This window comes from Rosa rugosa, chromosome 2, assembly GCF_958449725.1.
Source record: "Rosa rugosa chromosome 2, drRosRugo1.1, whole genome shotgun sequence".
Classification (NCBI taxonomy): Eukaryota; Viridiplantae; Streptophyta; class Magnoliopsida; order Rosales; family Rosaceae; genus Rosa; species Rosa rugosa.
Genome location: NC_084821.1, coordinates 20,917,638 through 20,937,244, shown reverse-complemented (window position 1 = coordinate 20,937,244; position 19,607 = coordinate 20,917,638). Strand labels below are relative to the sequence as shown.

Below are 19,607 nucleotides of genomic sequence, written 5' to 3'. Positions count from 1 at the left end.
TACAAATTTATGTGAGTGGAAAATATATAAATTCTTTTGGTAATGTATGAGCACACATAGATTGATCAAAAATTACACCGAATTTCCTTATTAAATATGAGCCCTTATGATGTCATTATCATTGGGAAAAAGTTTCAAATAATAGGGTTATTTTCAAATAATTAACAGTCAATGGGAACGGACCTATTGACCAGAAATACCAACAAAATTAACAAAGTTTTAATTAGGGAAAAGCGATACCAGAACAAGAAAGGGTAATTGTCGCCATCACTACTCCTTGCTATTCAAATAATTAACAAAGAAGTGAACAACTCCGCATGCACTTTCTATATCGGTTGGCGGTGGTACCAAATAAAATAATAAATATTAATGTTAATGTTAATATTCATTAATGTTAATGTTGGATCCAATCAATATTAATTTTAATGTTAATGTTAATGTTTTTTTTTTTTTAGAGGAAAAACGACAGACTATATTAAATGCAAACTAAGGAGTACATGGAGCGATGCAAAAGCATCGAAAGAAAATAAAAAAGCATAACAAGATGCACAAACACATCTAAAATGAAGAAAAAACAATAAAGGATAACAAGATGCACAGGCGCATCTAGAATGAAAGGTAACCAGGATGTGACTTGATGCAGAACGACATCGCTGCACTGCATATGTCACGAGAGCAGTGTAAATGTAACAGTAACCGTAACCGTAACCGAGACCGGTGATATGATCACTTAGGAGAGGTGATTCGCTCTCCAGGAGTTCGAAAGTAACCGAGGGTGTCAGAAACTCGAAAATTAGCAATCGAACTCTTAAGAACCAGAACTAATACCAAATCAATATGAGTGGTTGTCTTGGATCCAAGATTCGGATTTGTGTGCCACCCGGGTCCCAAATACGGATCCAAATTCGCCCCGAAACAGAGTTCGAAGCGGATGCCTCAGAATCAACAAAAGCCCAATCCCAATCAGAGCTGCTCTAGGCACCCAACCTATTGGAAACCCAAGAACAGGCCTAGCTGAGACTACTCTGGACACCCAGGTGACTGGGCATCCCGCCGGATCGGACTGCCACGCTGCCATCTCCTCCGGAAGCAAAACGTAGCGCCGCCTTCACCTGAGAGAAGAAAGCAAACCGGAGGGAGAAACCCAGCAACGGTGGACTCCACCGGCGCCACCCGGACCTTGCTGCCAGACCACCAGAAGACCAAGATTGACCACCACCAGAAGAATGAGAGGCCTGCGAACCTAGAATGATAGAAGCCATCTGCAGAGAACCACCAGCCCAGACCGACCTAGGAAACCAGATCGGACCCAGCCAGCAATCACCTCCGGATGCCTTCAACCTCCCAAATCGGATTGCATCCCAACCTCCTCTGTCACCGGCAACCACCGCCAAGCCTGCCTGGCCACCATCGCAGCAACATCTCATCCCCTGCGAAAAAGAATAAATAGATCCAGGATCCCAAATTCGAATTGCCGCCCACAAATCCATTCTGGAGAAAGCTCTCCTCCGGCAAATATCTCTCAAGCAATCGGACTCCAGAAAAGACTTCCTGTTAGCACCACAAAAGTCCGAGAAGCACTCCAAAAAACGGATTCCACAACCCACAGGTTGAACAGAGGGGAAGCACGACCTCGAGGAGGACGATAGACAGGCTTCACGAGGAGAAGGAGACTCATCGGAGGCCAAGGTTCGCGACGAGCAAAACCCTAAAGCTAGGGTTTGCCGCCGCCAGAGAGAGGGGTAAAGCTCTCATTTTTTTGTTCAAGTGGCAAAAAAATTCTGTTAATGTTAATGTTAATGTTGCTATTCAAATAAGTGGCGCTTTATGGTACCAACTCCGCATGCATAGGTACGATAAAATTAACATTTTTTAAACGTTAAGAGAAAGCCAGGTGGGAACATTTTTAACTCCTTTTACATTTAAACAATAATGTTTGTTACTAATTCTCTCATACTTTAACACACATGATGTCTAGGGTCAAGAACAAATTCCAGGCACACCCTTTGCAAATTATGGCCAATTTAACTTCACATGCGCCACCACAACCCACTTCAAGTTGGCAGTGGCCCACGACCAAAACTTGATTGCCCTAAAGAATTAAATCAAGTTTGGCACCAAAAGCCAATGCCTATCAATGAAAGGCTCAAAGCATTACCCAAATGAGCAAAAGCTAATTGTTGAACCTGTTGTATAGGAATCACTTCACCCCCAAGAGCTTTCCATTTCCGAACGGGGTTTTTGTTTACTTACAAGTAACTTTTTTCGCTTTTGTTTGTTTTCCATGATTATATGTTGTTAATTGACCACTTCACATGCCCTATGGTCCCGTCCTCACTCAAAACCAATCCTTTTTCCATAAAAAGATACTAATGAAATAATGTATTGATGTGATCCTCCTCTTGTTGGCTGGCTTTTGCAGCGAAGCCTTTCATATCATGCATAGGCTTCTCTCCTCCTCTTGTCCAAACCAATTACATGGATTTTCTCTTTCAGATTGGACCTACTGCTCATGAATGGTCATTGCGATTACATGGAACTCCTTCATTCATTATTCCCCCTATTCACACATTTATGAATTTTCATCTTTCTCTTGTTCCTTGGGTCCTCTTTAGTCCCTTGGGTATAAAGACCCACACGGGTAGTTTCAGAGGCGGAGCTAGGATTTGATGTCAAGTGAGACACTCACAAAATATTAAAACTCCATAAAAGAAAAAAAAAATTTCATTGACAAATAAAAGAATGAAAAAAAACACCCAAAATGATATCTTTTATTGTCTAAAACTATATTAAAGCAATTTCAAAACTAGTGTAAATGTCCAAAACATAATATATATTAATAATATTATATATAAAACATAAATGTTGAGGCCAGAAAGACAAAACAAAAAACAGAAAAACTATTCGTACATGGTAGCTCCAACCCCTGATCCAATTGTTGCCAATTAATCAAGCTTCCACTGTGCCAGACTAATCACATTGTATATGAACAAACTTGAAAATATATAAACTTTATTGGGTCACGGGATCCAGTAGGCCCCAACATGACTCCGCCACTGGGTAGTTTCCCTACGGTCGAGGTCCCTTTTTTTTAGCCTATTACTTTTCAACCTGCTTATAAAATTTTTATTTTTGGGTGAGCCGGCCACTGAAATATTTGGTTGTTTTTTGAGGCATTGAATTGAAAATCATACCAATACAGTGCGGATTGTCATAGAGATATCAAGTCAGGACAGACTATGAAGTATTTGGATGAAGAAAAAAAATTATATATATATATAATTAAAAAAAAATTATATATATATATCTCGAGTATCTTTGAATTTTCTTCTTAAAAAAAAAAAAATGACTGGTGTCTTGAGAAGGATAAATAAATGGAAGAAGTTGAAGTTCAGTTTCTTTATATTTTTCTTTTTGGAGCAAATTTTGTAGTATTGGCAATTGCAATTGAGTTCACTGGATGACAACAATTATTAACTGGAGGGCAGTCTGTTCCTGGCTATCCATCAAAAATGAGTGGCAGTTGTGTTATCACATCCAAATTCAAATCATTGAAAAGATAGCTCGGTCATATCAATAAATAAAAATAAAAGCAAGCTTGGAGAACCTGAAAATGAAGAAATAATAAAGAGAACATTGACTAAACGGAACCAGTCCTGAGTTGAGGTGATAGAATGAAGTCATTAATCAAGGGCTAGCTATAGCTATCCTCAGTCAGACATTGTTCCTTTTGCAATGTTTTTAAATAGTTTCAAAATCAAGCCAAAATGGTTGGAAAAAGAAAAGAAAATTTTTGCTTCCTCTTTTTTTTTTTTTTTTTTAAATTACTTTTTTTTATCTTTTCTTTAAAAAGTAGCAACTAATAAAACGTAAATAATTTACAATGATATGTTGATATTAATATTCCAAAATTGACATGTTCGTATTGATCTTTAAAATACTATTTTTTTTTCTAGACTCGGAGATATATTTTATCTCGCTTGAAATTCATGTAAGATATTGTACAAACGTACTTAAAGTTAAAAAAATTTATTACAAGTGATAGCATGCAAAAAGTAATAGCGATAACAAGTTAATAATTCCGATTGAGATTCTTTTTATTCTTTTATAGGTAAAATGACTACAACATAAAACTAGAGGCTAAAAGTCTAAAACCTCTTTTCTAACACCATTAGTTTATATTTTTTCTATTTAATTCGTAAATTATATTCATGAAATACCATCTTGGGTAAACTAACTTTGATTTCAAATATAAAATGATCAACGTTGTAAGTTTTACACGTTCAAATTTTAGGTGGGGGTGACTGGGTGAGCGGGTAGTGGCTGAGGCTAACGACAAAACACTTTTACAATAATAATTTGGGAAATTCGTCCAAACAGTGTCTGAATTTTTCCAGACTATTAATTTTCATACCTATACTTTGAAAAATGTCATAATGGTATCTGAAGTTTTGGCCCCGACCCAATTTCCATACCTGGCAACAGTAAAAACTTTAACTCCGTTAACTTTTGAGGGGTAATTTCGTCCCTTCACTTCCCTAATCCTTTTCTCCCAAATCAGTCTCCAGAACCTTAATTTGGGGAGGAGAGCGATGGAGAGGAAGAGGCAGCTTTTGAGATTGGCGCAGTAGACGTTGCAGGCTTTGGACATGGTGAAGGGGAACCAGAGCTGGAGATGTCTGCAGCAGAACACGCAGAACCCGACCACAGAGACAGCGATGGCGCGTGGTTTGGTGGGTTTGTCGAGGGAGTCGCCGAAGATCCTAGCAATGGCTTCCTTAGACAAAGATTGCAAAGCTTGTCACGGTCAAATTCGAGATTATCACTAGTGGAATTTGGGATCGACGGTTGAATTGTAGTGAGGTGTGAACCTGAGAGAACGCCGCCACCGGTGGACCTCCGCGTACCCAATCCTCATCGACCAAGCCCTATCTTGTCTCAACAGACGCGAATTCCCTCTCAACCTCCAGCTCATCGTCTTCCTCGAAGAGTTCTTCGACCCGCTCTTCACATCCGACCCGGACTCCCTCCCCAAAACCCTCCACCGCCTCATCGAAACCCTCCGCGCCCTGATCCAGACCCCCGCCGATGGCGTCCACGTCACCCTCGCCCTCAAGGAGCATACCATGCTCTCCGTCACCGCGATCGTCATCGCCGCCGACTACATGCTCGACGGCCTGGTCGAGCTGCTGCTCACGGTCGCTAACCGCCCCAACCACGGCGTCGACCGCCAGGCGCGTTTCGATTCTGAATACGACGGTGCCTCTGGTGCAGTTCAGTGCTCCTCAGGTGTTGGTGAATGGATCCGGGAAGGAGGGTTCGGGTGGGTTGAACTACAAGGAGCTGAGGAGGGCTATGTCGTTTTTGCTGGAGTGGTAATGGAAGGGTGAGGTGTATGCAGAGATTAGGTGAAGGGACGAAATTACCCCTCAAAAGTTAACAGAGTTAACGTTTTTACTGTTGCCAGGTATGGAAATTGGGTCGGGGCCAAAACTTCAGGTACCATTATGACATTTTTCAAAGTATAGGTATGAAAATTAATAGTTTGGAAAAGTTCAGACACTGTTTGGACGAATTTCCCTAATAATTTGCATGTACTTAATAATAATTTTTAATATATATCATTTAGGCACTTATTTTTGACATTCTTTCATAAAATAACTTAAACTGACTTCAACACTCAAGTTTGTAAAAAAAACTTCAAAACGAAATGTGGCTTGAATATTATATTTGAAAAATTTGTGAGCCGATTGTTTTTTACACAGTATGAAAGATTTACGCAATAATTAAACACTTGAACTAAAAATCATCCCTCTGTAATGTAAAGTAATTAGTTTCTTTCTATATTCCCCTAAATCAAACAAAGCCTGGCTCTGTTTGGTTTGTGGAAAGGAAATAAATCATTTTCCTTTTCATTGAGAAAGTGGATCCTGGGGTGGGTTGGGGGAAATCATTTTCCACCTCTTTTTCCTTTCTATTAGGAAGCATTTTCCCTTTCATTGTCACTCTCAAACACAGAAAATGAATGACATTCTTTTCTCAATACCCAAAATCTGTGAAACAAACACAGACTTACAGTATATCTGTTCCGGTAGGAGCTCGAAATGAGATCGCTTTCTTGATTTACTCACAGGCTCTACAGCTGCATAAACTCTTTCAACCCTAGCCTGCCCGTCTGTTATTCTCCTGTCGCTACTCCCCCTACGACCACGTGGGTCATCCAGCTACATAATCTGAACCACGACATCCCAGCTGTGCCCTAGCCTTCTTTATTATGATTGGACTATCACCAAGAGAGGGCGCCAATACCCAGGACCCCAAAGTCCCAAACACAAAACCCCAAAACCCCTAACTCTTCTCAGCCCTAGGATCTCAATCCAACGCCTCCCGCCATATTCTAGTCCTTTACCCTTTTTGGCCAAAGCCCACGTATATATTGCCTTTTGTCTTACAAACACGGCATCCGGCTTTCTCTTTCTGCGACTCTGTTCAGCATCATCATCACCACCTTCACCGTCGGATCCGAAAGACGGTGGGGACTGGTTACGCAAATTGATAACGAGCCTAACGAGGCGTATAGAACTGGGACTGGTAGTGAGAGTGAGAGTGAGTGTGTTGAGAACAAAACAGTCTTTACCGTACGACACGTAACTGGCCGGGTTTAAATCAGCTTTTCTTATCGGTAATCGGTGACAAAAACCCATGTCTTGAAGCAAAAGATCTGGGCGGTTCACAATCAAAGCTGGCCCAAGACGTGGAGTACAAAATGCGCAGGTGACGTAATCTCCAGTGAGCTCTCTGTCCAATATATCTCAGGGCCAATGGTACTACCAATTATGGTTTTACACGTAGTGTTTTGTGGGTCAGCGAAACCTACATGAATTGGCGAGGTGTGGCCTTCAGGGGACCCCCCTACGAAAGAAGAGAATACTACGAGAGCTTTGAGCCTTTGACTCTTAATGGTTACAGGATGATAATGACAATTGCATTATTAATTTTAAAGAAAATTCAAGTTGCATGATACGTGATATAGATTGTTGGGTGGTAAAGTTTAGAAAAAGTAAGTAAACCTGTCCTCCAGAATGATCGCACATTAGTGGGAGATCCTTCAACATAGAAACAACATTTAAAAAGGCAAAAAAAAATTACAACTTAATATCAGATCTAAAATAGAAACAACTTGTTAATTGTTCTCAAAAGAAATTGTTTAGGAGGTGTTAACTATTGATGGTAAATGTCATTCAGTTTTTTTTAATCAAGGCTTCAAAGTCGAGTTGGAGATAACACTTAACAGCTTAAGAGATGGGAGAGAGCGAGAGCTCTCTAAACCCTAGCGCCGCCGCCGATAGGTATTCTCCTTGGAGGGCTCCTTCACCTCCTCTCCAGCGTTCGCTCCAGCGTACGAGTTCTCTTCACTATGGCTGCATGCCTGTCATCCTCCGACGGGACGATTTTCCGACAACGGCAAGGGCTCTGATTGGCCGGGTGTCCTTTGCGCTATGGCTTCAGGTTTGGGGCTCTCTGGTGTTGTGGGATCCTAGTGGTCCTGTAGATGGAGTGCAGCCGCTCCTAGTCGGCGAGTGGTGGAGGAGAGATTGGTCACCAAGCGAGTTGATCTGGTTTGTACTGGTGCAGACACGACTGGTGGAGTTCAGTCCGGTTTGGTTAGAGCGGCGATGTCAATATTGGGTTCGACGGGCTTCTGTTCTCTTGCACGGTGGCAGCTGGGTTATCCTTTGGTGGTTGCTCTTGTTCTGGTGGAGAAGATGGTTGCAAATCCCGCCAGGTAGTAGCCGGCGGTGGTGCTTGGTTTCTCTGCGTGGGGTGCCCAGAGTAATCTGGGTTCTCCTTACGGGATGGTGTTGGGCCCATCCGTTGGGCCAGACCTTTCCATGGGTCTGGATCTGGGACCCGGGTGACTTCTCGTTTGCTTCTATGTTAATTTGGACAAAGTTTCTGGGTGTGCTACGTTTGTTTGCAGGTGGAGTGAGTGTTTCTAGATTCTATAAATTAAAAAAGCTCGGTATAGTCACGCTGTGAGTACCACAATTGTGTGCTTTGGCGAGCAGTGTCCCTTATGCTGGGTCGAGTCTAGTCTTCGTTGGTCTACTGATCTTCTACATGCCCGGATCGTAAATTCTGATTGTTGGGTTTACAGCACTCAAGATCATGACAATGGTTTCGTTGTTGGTAATTATCTTGAAGACAATGTGTACTTACCTCCTTTAGAATTTACTAGTTTCTCTAGAAAAGTTTTAGAGCAGAATTTAATTGTACAAGAACGATTGGTTGATGTAGTACATCTTCTAGTTTGTTCTAGCTTAGCTCAAAGTTTTAGGCATTTCTGGCATTTGTATGCTCCCCATTGGGATGCCCTCTTAAGCGATTTTAATCGCTAGATCAATGAACTTTTCTTTCAAAAAAAAAAAAACTATTGATGGTAAATATATCGCTAATTCATGTTTTATGAAAAATATTGGAGAAAGGATCAATATGACTTTGAATATTGCTACGCAAGTTTGGCCAATTTTTTTTATTATTTTAAGAGTCTTTTGCGTTAAAATGCAACATTTAATAGAAAATTATACAATATGGTAACATATTACATACGTACAATCAATGAGGGATCTAGGATTCAAAAATAAAATGAGCTACATATTAGGTGTCTTTTCGTATGAGTGAATCCTAAATTTATTTTCGATACAAGTGTAAAAAGTATCATGATGTGTTATGGTAAATGAAAGTCTTGGAGCTTGCATTGAAATATAAAAAAGAGTTCATTTGTATACCTCAAAAAAGAAATAATATATAATAATAATAAGGTATGTGATTTGGACTTTACAATTGTTTCAAAAACCACACATCCAGGCTTTAGCCGGTGTTTTAAAGAATTTGGGTGAATGACCAGAACCAAAAAAACAAAACACCAACATGTCCAGGGAAACAACAAATTAGTTTAGTAAATAATAAGATCAGAAATTGGGTATAGAGGCATACTTGCCAAAATTGTTTAGTGAAGTAAACGATGGTCACCAAAATTGGAGGAACTGTCAATAGTCATCAACAGAGGCTGGGAGGCGAGAGTATCAGAAAGAGAACAAGCGGTGGTTGATTGGCGGTAGAAACGAGAGTGAAGAAGTAAACGAATGTTGAATTGCTGATGAGTGACAGAAAAGAGATTGGAGATCGATCTTTAATTATTTTCAAGTGGGCTTCAACATTAAAACAATGACATTTTAATAACACTATATATAGAAGATAAAAAATTTCCCCAAAATTTTAGGGCAATATGTGGACAAGCCCATGCATACAATTACCACTTTTAAAACTTAATTACTCAAATGAGAACCTTATTTACTTTAATGAGAAATTTTTTCTAATTATCTACTCTACTTTAATGAGGACTTTATTTACCTTAATGAAGATTTTTTTCTAGTTACCACATGAGTCCTCAAAGTGGTAAATATTACATGAAATATGACATGTCGAGAAATGTTAACGTTCCATAACTTTACTTACATCTAATAGGTCGTTAAGCTTGGACAATTAAACGTAATAGTGGGCCACATTCAGACTTAGAAATTAATTTGCACGTGAGTGAAGTTACATATAGAGACCCACCCTTATCACTCAAAACATTTAATTACTAAGGGCCAAATTTTTTGTCTCAGAACATAATTAGATGATGCAGCTGAGTAACAAGGGTTTGCAAGCGATAAACCTTAAAGATGGAAAATTGGAATCAACAAGAAATTGAGAATAAGTGATTTTATTGAGGATTGATAAAACGAAAGATAGGTGTAGCAACCATAATAGAATGCTTAATTAAATACCACTTTAAAATGTTAGGACACTTTTTTTGAGTTGTAAAGGTCATCCATCACTCAATTCAACAAGCAGTATAATTATGATTTGCCCGTTAAGGTCGTTAAAAAAGGTCATTACATAGAGCACACTATTAAGTACACCCCTAGCACTCCCACCTTTTTTTTATCAAGCACAAAAAAAAAAAAAAAACAGAGCTACCTCATGAACAAATAAAATTAACCAAGAAGCAGCATTTCTCTTGTCGATCTTCCCCTCTAAAAAAAACAAAAGAAAAAAAATAGGCTCATCATCCTTGTGTACAAAAGGAAGAAAACCTATTTTGAAAACAAAGCTAAGTATAAAAACTAAAAGCCCAGGATACAAGTAAATCCACCCCAAGCCCAACATCTTGTTTCGAGTCCAACAGCTCTTCTCACTCGAAACCCTAGCATTAAAGCAACTGGCCCACTCATCAGGCCCATCGTTAGCATTGCCCCCGCTGCAAAAGCCCCCTGTTGCCGCTGCAAATGTTACGGTCGCCACCATAAATGCCACTGCAGCCAGAGCCCACTTCAAAGCACAACAAAGTCAGATCCAATTTTGGCAGGGGAAGTTAGACTCCCCCACCATCGTCAAAACCTAATCTCAGATCGACTTTAATGACCGCCGCCACCAAAGAAGGACTGGATTCGTCTCTGATCTCATCATCCTCGACCACCGATGTAGCGAATCGACGACCACCCCAATTCTGCCAGAGAACGCTATCACTACCACAAACGATAGATACCCAACCACTGATACCCGCTCTCGCAGCAATCAAGCCTGAAGCCGACCGCCGCAACGATCCTGATCCTATATCGCTCAAATCCCACTCCACCTAACAGCCTCTACCACCCTTCACTGCTGACCCAACAATCTCTTGGTTCTCTTATAAACCAACACTAGCACCAACAATCCCCGTAACACACATTGTTCCCATGACCACAACGAAGGCAAACATGACAAGGCCGAAGCCTGAAGAAAGCTCATGAATGGAGAACGTGTAGGATGCGCCGCTCCACAAGCCCTAGCAGAGCGCTAGATCATAATTATTAAGAGGGTTCTTATTATTATTCTTTTTTATTTTTAATGTTAGGACGCTAACAAAAGACATATCATGCCCATTAGTTTAAAATAAAAGAAATAATTAAACTAAATAAAACTCTGAGTGAATTAAAATATTAAAATGCTAATTTGAGGCCTCTAACGACTTTAGATATGCAAAAAGTTCATACGATTGACTCGTCTCGCGGTTCATGTATTATAATTATCAATTAATTTGGAGCCCAATCTTGCATAGTGCTTACTTCGAATACTTTATCATTTTTGCGCCGATCCATATGTTCTTCAAATTCACTTCATTCATTGTTCGTTCGACATCATTAGATGCATTGATCCGGATGTTTGAAAGATACTAACGGTGTCCCGACGACTAAGCAATCTCGATACGAGTTGACAGCACAAAATTATCCTACCTGCTACGAACTCACATCCTTATTTGATAAACACGAGCTAATTAAAGACCTACATCTCAAATCCAAATCATGAGGTGACTCGAATCTCAAACTTATATCTAGTTTGGTTATCATGTTGATCAACGGTGGTGGTTATCCATTTAAAGCAATAAGAATGGCCCAAAAATACGACCGAGCTACCTTGATTGAACAGATCCTAACCAAAACAAGGAAGACCCTTGCACCCCAGACAAACCGGTGCGGCAAAAACTACATCCGAGGAGGCGAAAAGAGAGAGGTGGATGAAAATGACTAGATGCTAGCTATGTCGTTGGACTAGCATATGCATGCGGCTACGTCAATTAGGAGGCACCTGCTACTCGGACTTTCGCGAGTACTAATGAAGTTGTCACGCAATTAAATTAGGATTTTACACCAAACTTATTCCTCCAAACAATATTTTGTTTCACCCATATCTGAATTTTGTGGATATATCTATGGTCATTTTTGTAATTTAGACTCTCAGTTTTGTTCTTCTCAGGAAAAAAAAAAAAAAGACTCAGTTCTGCATTTATCTCCGTAATTTAATCTTGTATGCCGAAGCAGCCGAACTAGAGGGACAGAAAGCTTTTTGTTTTTTTTTTTTTGGAACATGAACAGAAAGCTATTTAAACAGTAAATCCCACTCTTTCTATAATGGTTCTTCCGTAATACTCTGTGTTTCCTAGGACCACCACATGTTGCCTCTCTCTTTTCTCTCCACGAGAAAAAGAGGTGTTATTCTGGTTCATGGGACCCCTCCCCTCCTAATTCATCAATTCGTGAAACAATTCACGGACTACGAAATTTCTCACCGTAAGATTATTCGCCGTTATATCAAACGGCAGCAGCGTCATCTTACAAGGACAACCAGATGAAGTACCCTCCTCTGCAACAACATCAAAAGCGCGCTTTAACGCCAGCTATTTCCCTTCCACACAATTATTTGTTTCTCTGAAGCTCTTATTCTCTTCTAACAGTATCTGTCAACCCGACAACTCCACAAATCCCTTCACCGGAAAAAAGAATCGGATTCGAGCTCTTACGGGTTGGTCTCTGAATAGAGATCCGACAAGCGAACGTCCAAAACTTCTTTTCACAGGTAATTAAGCGAGTAGTAAAACCTGTGATACTGTATTGTTGAAATTTCTGCAGTAGGTTGGTGTTCATGTACTGTGATGAGATCTGTGCAGAAATTAATATTGCACAGACTCCATGGATCACTGCATATACAGCTTTTTCTTTCTCTGTCTTTCTTCAAACCACTATTACTTCACGGTTTTTCAAGATTATGATGTCATTAATGACTAGTTAGTATTTTTATAATTAAAGAAGTGCTTATATATGGATAAGGTTGTGGAGTAGGGTAATAAAGTCCATTTCTGGATCTGTATATGCGACGCTCGTCCATGTCTCAGGTTATGATTTTTAGTTAAGCATATGGAGTGGTGGTGGCGCGTTAAAGATAGAATTAGGGTTTCACGTAGTAAAAGGTCATTTCTTAACGTGTGGTTTTGAAGTGGAGGTTTTCCTTTCTTTTTCGACGTTTGGTGTGTGGTCGCAAGTCGTAATACAGTTTCTGCTTTGAAGGTTTTGTTGGGTTGCCGACAGTAAGGGCGCGCAGCTAAACCACTGCTTGCCTAAACAGAAGACCGAGTTAGATTATCATCCACTGCTTTGAACGTGAGTGAGAAATAATATTCAGCCAAGTACTCTCAAGGTAGACTCTCTCGTCCTTTTTTTATTTTGTTGCTTTTGTTTTCTACTTCACCATCTATTTCTCGTTCCCTTCGAGGTCTTTCTGTGTACGAGTGGAGAAATTTTTGGATACAACCGTGTATATCAGTATATGATATTACAATCCACATCGGGCGACTTCAGTTATACGTTTTGTGAGAGATATTGTAGACAACGGTTGTATCCCAGAATTTTTTGGAGGGCTGAGTATAGAGATAAAATAGAGAGCATTATATGACAACATTGTTGAACTTTTGCAGGAAATTGAATTGCATGTTCTTGGTAAGTTCTCTCTAGGCGGCCAATTTTTGAGTGTGTATATCTATAAGCAGAAGTAGCAATCTTGGTGGTTTTTTGTTGATGGAGATGAGTGGCTTTAGGCCTAGTGAATCCACCCATGTAGCTCAGCAAAGCCGCCGTGATAAGTTGCGAGTTCAACAAACATCAAACCTATCCCATCATCATTTAGATCATAATGTACCGAACAATTCACCAACCCACCAAAACCCAGATATTGTTCAAGTTCGAAATGTCAGAAATGCCAATAATCTACTTTTTGATCCGACCCTCTTCTCCCCAGAACTTCTCAATTTTTCGATAAATGCAAATCATGCATTTGCATCATCAGCTCAAGATTTAGGTGACGAGAGTCCTCAGAATTATGGTCATTGGAGAAATCTAAACCCACCCCAAAGCTTAGATAATTGGGTTACCAATTACACGAGTGGTACTACTTCAAACCACCATATGTTTGTTAGGGAAGTAAGTAACATTTCTCCATCCACACCATCAAATTTAAAGCCTGGTACTTACCATGGCTACCAGCAATTTTCTTCTCCACCTCCAATTTACCATAATACCCTCCAAGATGTTGTCACTACAGCTTCCACCGGAGGAAGCCAGCAGGATCAGCTAGAAATGGCTTCATGGACTCAAGGGTATGTAAATCAATCCACTACATTGGGATTCGATAACTCGAGTTCTTGGATGGATCGTCCAATTGGGAGTAATCGCCATAACTGGAGCGGGGGCGAAGAATTGAGATGTGCTATGAGTGATTATTCCAATCAACAAGGCCTGTCTCTATCACTTTCTTCAAATCCTCCACCTTCACAGCAATTGCAAGCAAGTGCTAGTGGGAAATCTGGCGGTTACTTATGTTCGATGATGAAGCCATCAATTATAAGCAAAGCGTATGGAACTACCAAATCACTTCAAGACATAGTTGGGACTAGTGCTACTTCTACTAGTAATGCTGCATATCATAGAAGCACGGGTCCTCTTGGTCCTTTCACTGGATATGCAACGATTTTGAAGAGTTCCAAGTTCTTGAAACCGGCACAACAGCTGTTGGAAGAATTCTGTAGAGTTAGTAATTCGAAGGCATTCAAAACGTGCGAGGCGTCTGAGAGGATATCTGGGGATCAAGCCAGTGCTTCTGCTTCTGTTTCCATTACAGTCTCGAATGATCAAGCTGCTAATACAACTCAAAATTCCGTAGTTGCTAATATGGGGAGAAATAATTCTGGTGCATCATCCTCTGCATTTTACGGTTCGAATGAAATTAGCAGTGATGGTGGAGCTGCTGCAAGCACGTCTTCTGAGTCGTTTAGGCCGGAGTACCAACAGAAGAAGGCAAAGCTCCTAAACATGCAGGAGGAGGTTAGTACTAAATGTTTTGTCTCTCCCTTCTAAATTGATGTTTTATGAATTATGAGATGAGTGATTATTAAATAGATAGGTAATTCATTATAATGTGTTGGTAATTCAGTAGTTTTGAGTTGCCTTTTTTTATTTTAATTTTTTTTTCGGGGATGCCCTTATGCATGTTCTTGTATTTCCGGATCACAAGAAGTCTTAAGTTTAGATATGAAAACTGTCACAAAAACAAAGTAATATTGAACCAATTAATTGATATGATCTCATGTTTAAAGAACAATTAATGATGTTTTTAGAGCATTGGGAATGGAAGTTTTAAGATTTTATTTTTGGAAAGAATTGTTCTGGACATTTCAATTAAAGAGGGCAATGTGTCAAAAGCTTATTGTGCATTTGTGACAGACTTGGGGTCCTTGATAATTGGCTTTTAGAGTCGCAAGTCATAACAAGGGTAATGCTTTCTCCAAAACTAGACTCCCAGGTTTACTATTTCTTATCCTTGAGCTAGAAATTGACCACTGGTATAAACATATAGCTTCAACTGCATTTTGGTACATATCTAATGGCTACAGTGGGGGCCATGATGTTGACTTGGTTAGAGTTTTGCAAAAGTCAGATTGATTAGATAGATCGCATAAAAAATAAAAATAAAAGATTGATTAGATAGATATTTATCCGCTAGATATATCAATCAATCACTGTTCGATGGATCATACACCCACTAATGCAATCCCTTTCATTATATTTAAGGACAAAATTTATGAAGTTCTTGGTAGCAAATGGTGAGCGTGAAATATAAAATTAAATTATTAGAATACTTTAGCAGAATTAATTTCAGATAAAAAACAAATGTACTGAGGAATACTGTATCGGTGCATTGACAATTCATTAGATACTAATTAATAATGATCAATTAGAAGATGTAGCTAACAATCTCTTTAATTAGAAGACTGATTAGTAATACCAACCTGGTCTTGACAATGGTCATGATTAGCCCTAAATATGGATACAAACGAGGTGCCCATATGGCTTAGTCATCAGAAATCGACAATATCTAGGCGTTAATCTCATTTGAACCGTGGACCACCACTCAATATAAAACTGTCATGTGTTATAAAATATAATTAAAATTAATTATGATGTTTTATTAAAAAAATAAATTTTAAGTATTAAATTAATTCTACATGATGTGTGGCAAGTTTTAATAAGGTGGTAATATCACCACAAAATAAAAATGGTGAGCAAATTTGAATCCCAAATTTGAATCCTTAATCTTTCTTACTTATAGTCATGCATAAATGCATGATCAAAGTAGTTTATATTTATGCAAAAGAAATTTATTTTTTTAAAAAAAAATTATCCACATTGTACTATTTACTGTTGCAGTTTCACAGATTGATAGGTGAGCATTGATCTCATATTCAAGATTAAAATTATATATAAATATATATTAGTATGATGCATGGTGGATATGGAATTTAGAGGAGATAATAATATATGTAGATACTTAGATTAATTGAAGACTTCTTACTTCCAGTCTAAAATTATCCTAACAAATTTGTATTTTAAATGTGGCTAGTCAAAATAGCTTTTTAGCTATTTTGGTTAAAATTTAACTAAAAGATAGCTAGCATTGCTAAATTTATGGTGCCAATTTTCTTCCCCAATTCATATTTACAAGAGGAGATGACCTATATGGACATAAAAAAGATTTTTTTTTTTTTTTTTTTCAAATATTTTGCTGATTGTTTTCTTCCTATGAACTTACCCACATATGATGCTTAGGGTTCTTAATGAATAAAAAATAAACATTATATAATTGCTTCTAGTATTTTTACATGTTGATGTTGACTTAACATGCATCCAGCAACGTAAGATACCCTAAATGTGAGATTGTACCTTTGTAAGGAAATGTAGGTTAAAATAAATTTTGATTGACACAACAGAGAATACAAATAACCCACAGCTTTCATTAACAGAGGTCGTCCACTAGATTCAGATGTTCTTCTAGCTTCTCCCAAATTATAATCATTGAGGGATTAATACTATTTAAATCTCTGCACTGTATTATGAGTAGGAGTGTAGGACCGTGGCAATTATTAGATGTTCATTTACAGTATACGCCACTTGTTTTCCAGTCACTTTATAAAAGTTCTGAAACAAGTTGTCTTGGAATGGCATCATTGGCTTAAAAGAACCGTCCTTGCTGATTGTACATCACCATTGATTTTCATTAGTATTGGCGAAGTTTGGTGAAAGTACTCTGAAAATGTTGGACCTCTTTACTCGATGAATATTTGTGTCATTCAATCAATCTATGAAACTATTTATAACATATTTATTTATTTCTTGGTCAAATTGTCGACTGAAATAGTGTTGTAATTGTTGAGACCACGCCGGAACAACTGAACACTGATGTGCAGGATAGTAGTAAACCAACAAGTAGATCTATAATAGGGGAGATCCTAAGTTCATCCCTGCAATTGCAAAGCCCTACTATATATTGAATTCTTATGTTAGGTTTTAGTCATGGAGAGAGACGTATATAAGAGTGTTTATTATTGAATAATTTTTGTCTCGCACCGTAACATCTTAAGCATTTGATATAGTACTCTAAAGAAGACTCTTCTTTACAAGTTAATGTATGTTAATGGAATAACTAAAACTATCTGCCCGCAGCACATTTCTTGATAACATTGTAGACCGTTTCTCTCATCTAGATGCAATGCATACATGTAATTGTTGTATATACACCTATCTTGATCTCGTCAGTAATATCTGTTCATGAATTATGACTGCATTTTGGTAATTTTGTCGTGTGTAAAAAGGTATGCAGAAAGTACAAGCAGTATCATCAACAAATGGAAATGGTAGTCTCTTCCTTTGAGTCAGTTGCAGGTCTCAGTTCTGCGACTCCCTACATGTCATTGGCTCTCAACACGGTCTCAAGACACTTCAAATGTCTTACTGGTTCCATCAAAGATCAGCTCAAGCACATAAGAAAAGCTTTGGGGGAGGATTTCTCATCAGTCAAGATTGCCAGTAATACTGGCGGTAATAGTAAAAGTGATAAAACCATGGGCAAGCTAAAGTATATGGGCCTCGGCTTGCAAAAGCATAAAGCCGCGGCTGGGGTCGATGCCGGCTTCTCTGAACCCCAACAACACGTCTGGAGGCCCCAGAGAGGCCTACCGGATCGTTCAGTGGCCATCCTTAGAGCATGGCTCTTTGATCATTTTCTTCACCCGTAAGTCAATTATGTTGAACTCCCTCTTCACTTCATATCTCTCTTTCATCTTTTCTGCTTTAACTGTGATCAACTGTTTGGTTCTAGGTATCCAACGGACACAGATAAGCACATGTTAGCCACTCAAACCGGTTTGTCTAGAAACCAGGTAGGGTTACCATCTCCTTTATCAAGTAATTATCATGTCTGAAGTTATGATCAAGTTGAATTGGTAATTACCATTGGTTTAACTAAATAGGTAGCTAGTGGTATCTTGGTTCAGCTAGCTGAAAGACTATCAGCGTGCATGTTTATATACATGGTTATAGGTCATTCTCAAATCCCAACTCAATTTGGTTTTGGATTAAAAATTTAGTCGGACCACTTGCAGGGATCCCCACTTGCATTACTAGATTCGAGAATTCAATCTCGGACATGGTGTCAGCATCAAGAGCAAGTTCATATATGAGCGGGGCTCATACAATATATATAAATATATTTATTTATCAGGTCATTTGGATAATGTTATGGGCTAATCATGATATATTTAACCAATGCAGGTGTCAAACTGGTTTATAAATGCCCGAGTGCGTGTGTGGAAGCCAATGGTTGAAGAAATACACATGCTTGAGACTCGAGGATCCATGGAAGCTTGCCAAGATCCTGGGAAAGATGGAAATTCTCCAACCGAAGGCACCAGCAGGCCAAACAATGAGCAACTTGGCATGCATCATGTTATAACTGATAGGCAATTGGAATCCTCTGGTATAGGTTCCTTGAGAGATGCACCGAATGTAGAAGAAGTAGACCAAAGTCAGGAGATCAAGAGGTCCAGAATAGAATGTCAAGTTCCATCAAGCATGGATAGTGCATTGATGGGTTTTGTGCCATACAATCGAAGCGGGCTTGAGGTTGGGGGACTTGGAGCGGTGTCATTGACATTGGGGCTCAGGCATGGGGTGGAAAACGTCCAACAGCAGCAGCAGCAACAACAACAACAATTTCATCAACAGGAGGAATATCAGCTTAGGCGGCAACTTGGAGGTCACATGATTCATGATTTTGTGGGTTAATTCACTTGTACCATGGCAACATTGTCGGCTGAAGTATGGCAGAAAATAAGGAGGAGAAGGCAGCTCTCCAATTATCCCAGGCTCTCCCAGGCTCCGGTTTTGGTACACCCTCTTAAGCAATGTAGTGGTGTATATGAATAGGTTCATCATCTAAGATCTGTTTAGGTCATTCTAAACAGAGTGAGCTTGATGGGATGATAATGAGATAGAAAAGGAGCTTGGATGATACTTAGGGTGCGGTGCGTAAATCACGACCAGATGAAATTTGTATGTGTCTGACCAAAATAAAAAAAACAGAGCACCCACTACCTATGTACGAAGTCATGGGTTCGAGTCACCATGAGGGTAGGAGTGAAACCCTTTGATTTTTTTTTTTTTTTTTTTTAAATTACAAGAAAAAAAAATTTGAAATGTAAGCGTAGGCGGAAAATCATCCATTTCTAGCCCAAGTGATTAATGGGGGAGGTCAATGCCTTTTACCTTTCTCACACTTCTGCGACTTTTATGCTTCCTATTGTCACTACCTTTTCCCTGAGATTATCAGAAATAATAAGCAAATGTGCATCGGATGCG

General features: G+C 39.1%; 1 protein-coding gene across 1 annotated transcript; it reads left to right on the top strand.

Moving 5' to 3' along the window:
• The first annotated feature begins 12,021 nt into the window (after positions 1-12,021).
• Positions 12,022-19,607, top strand: LOC133732087 (BEL1-like homeodomain protein 8). The gene is made up of 6 exons (XM_062159551.1): positions 12,022-12,441; positions 12,930-13,059; positions 13,337-14,738; positions 17,564-17,982; positions 18,070-18,130; positions 18,522-19,607. Exons 3-6 carry the CDS (start codon positions 13,437-13,439, stop codon positions 19,032-19,034), a joined length of 2,295 nt encoding a protein of 764 aa, XP_062015535.1. The 5' UTR covers positions 12,022-12,441; positions 12,930-13,059; positions 13,337-13,436; the 3' UTR covers positions 19,035-19,607.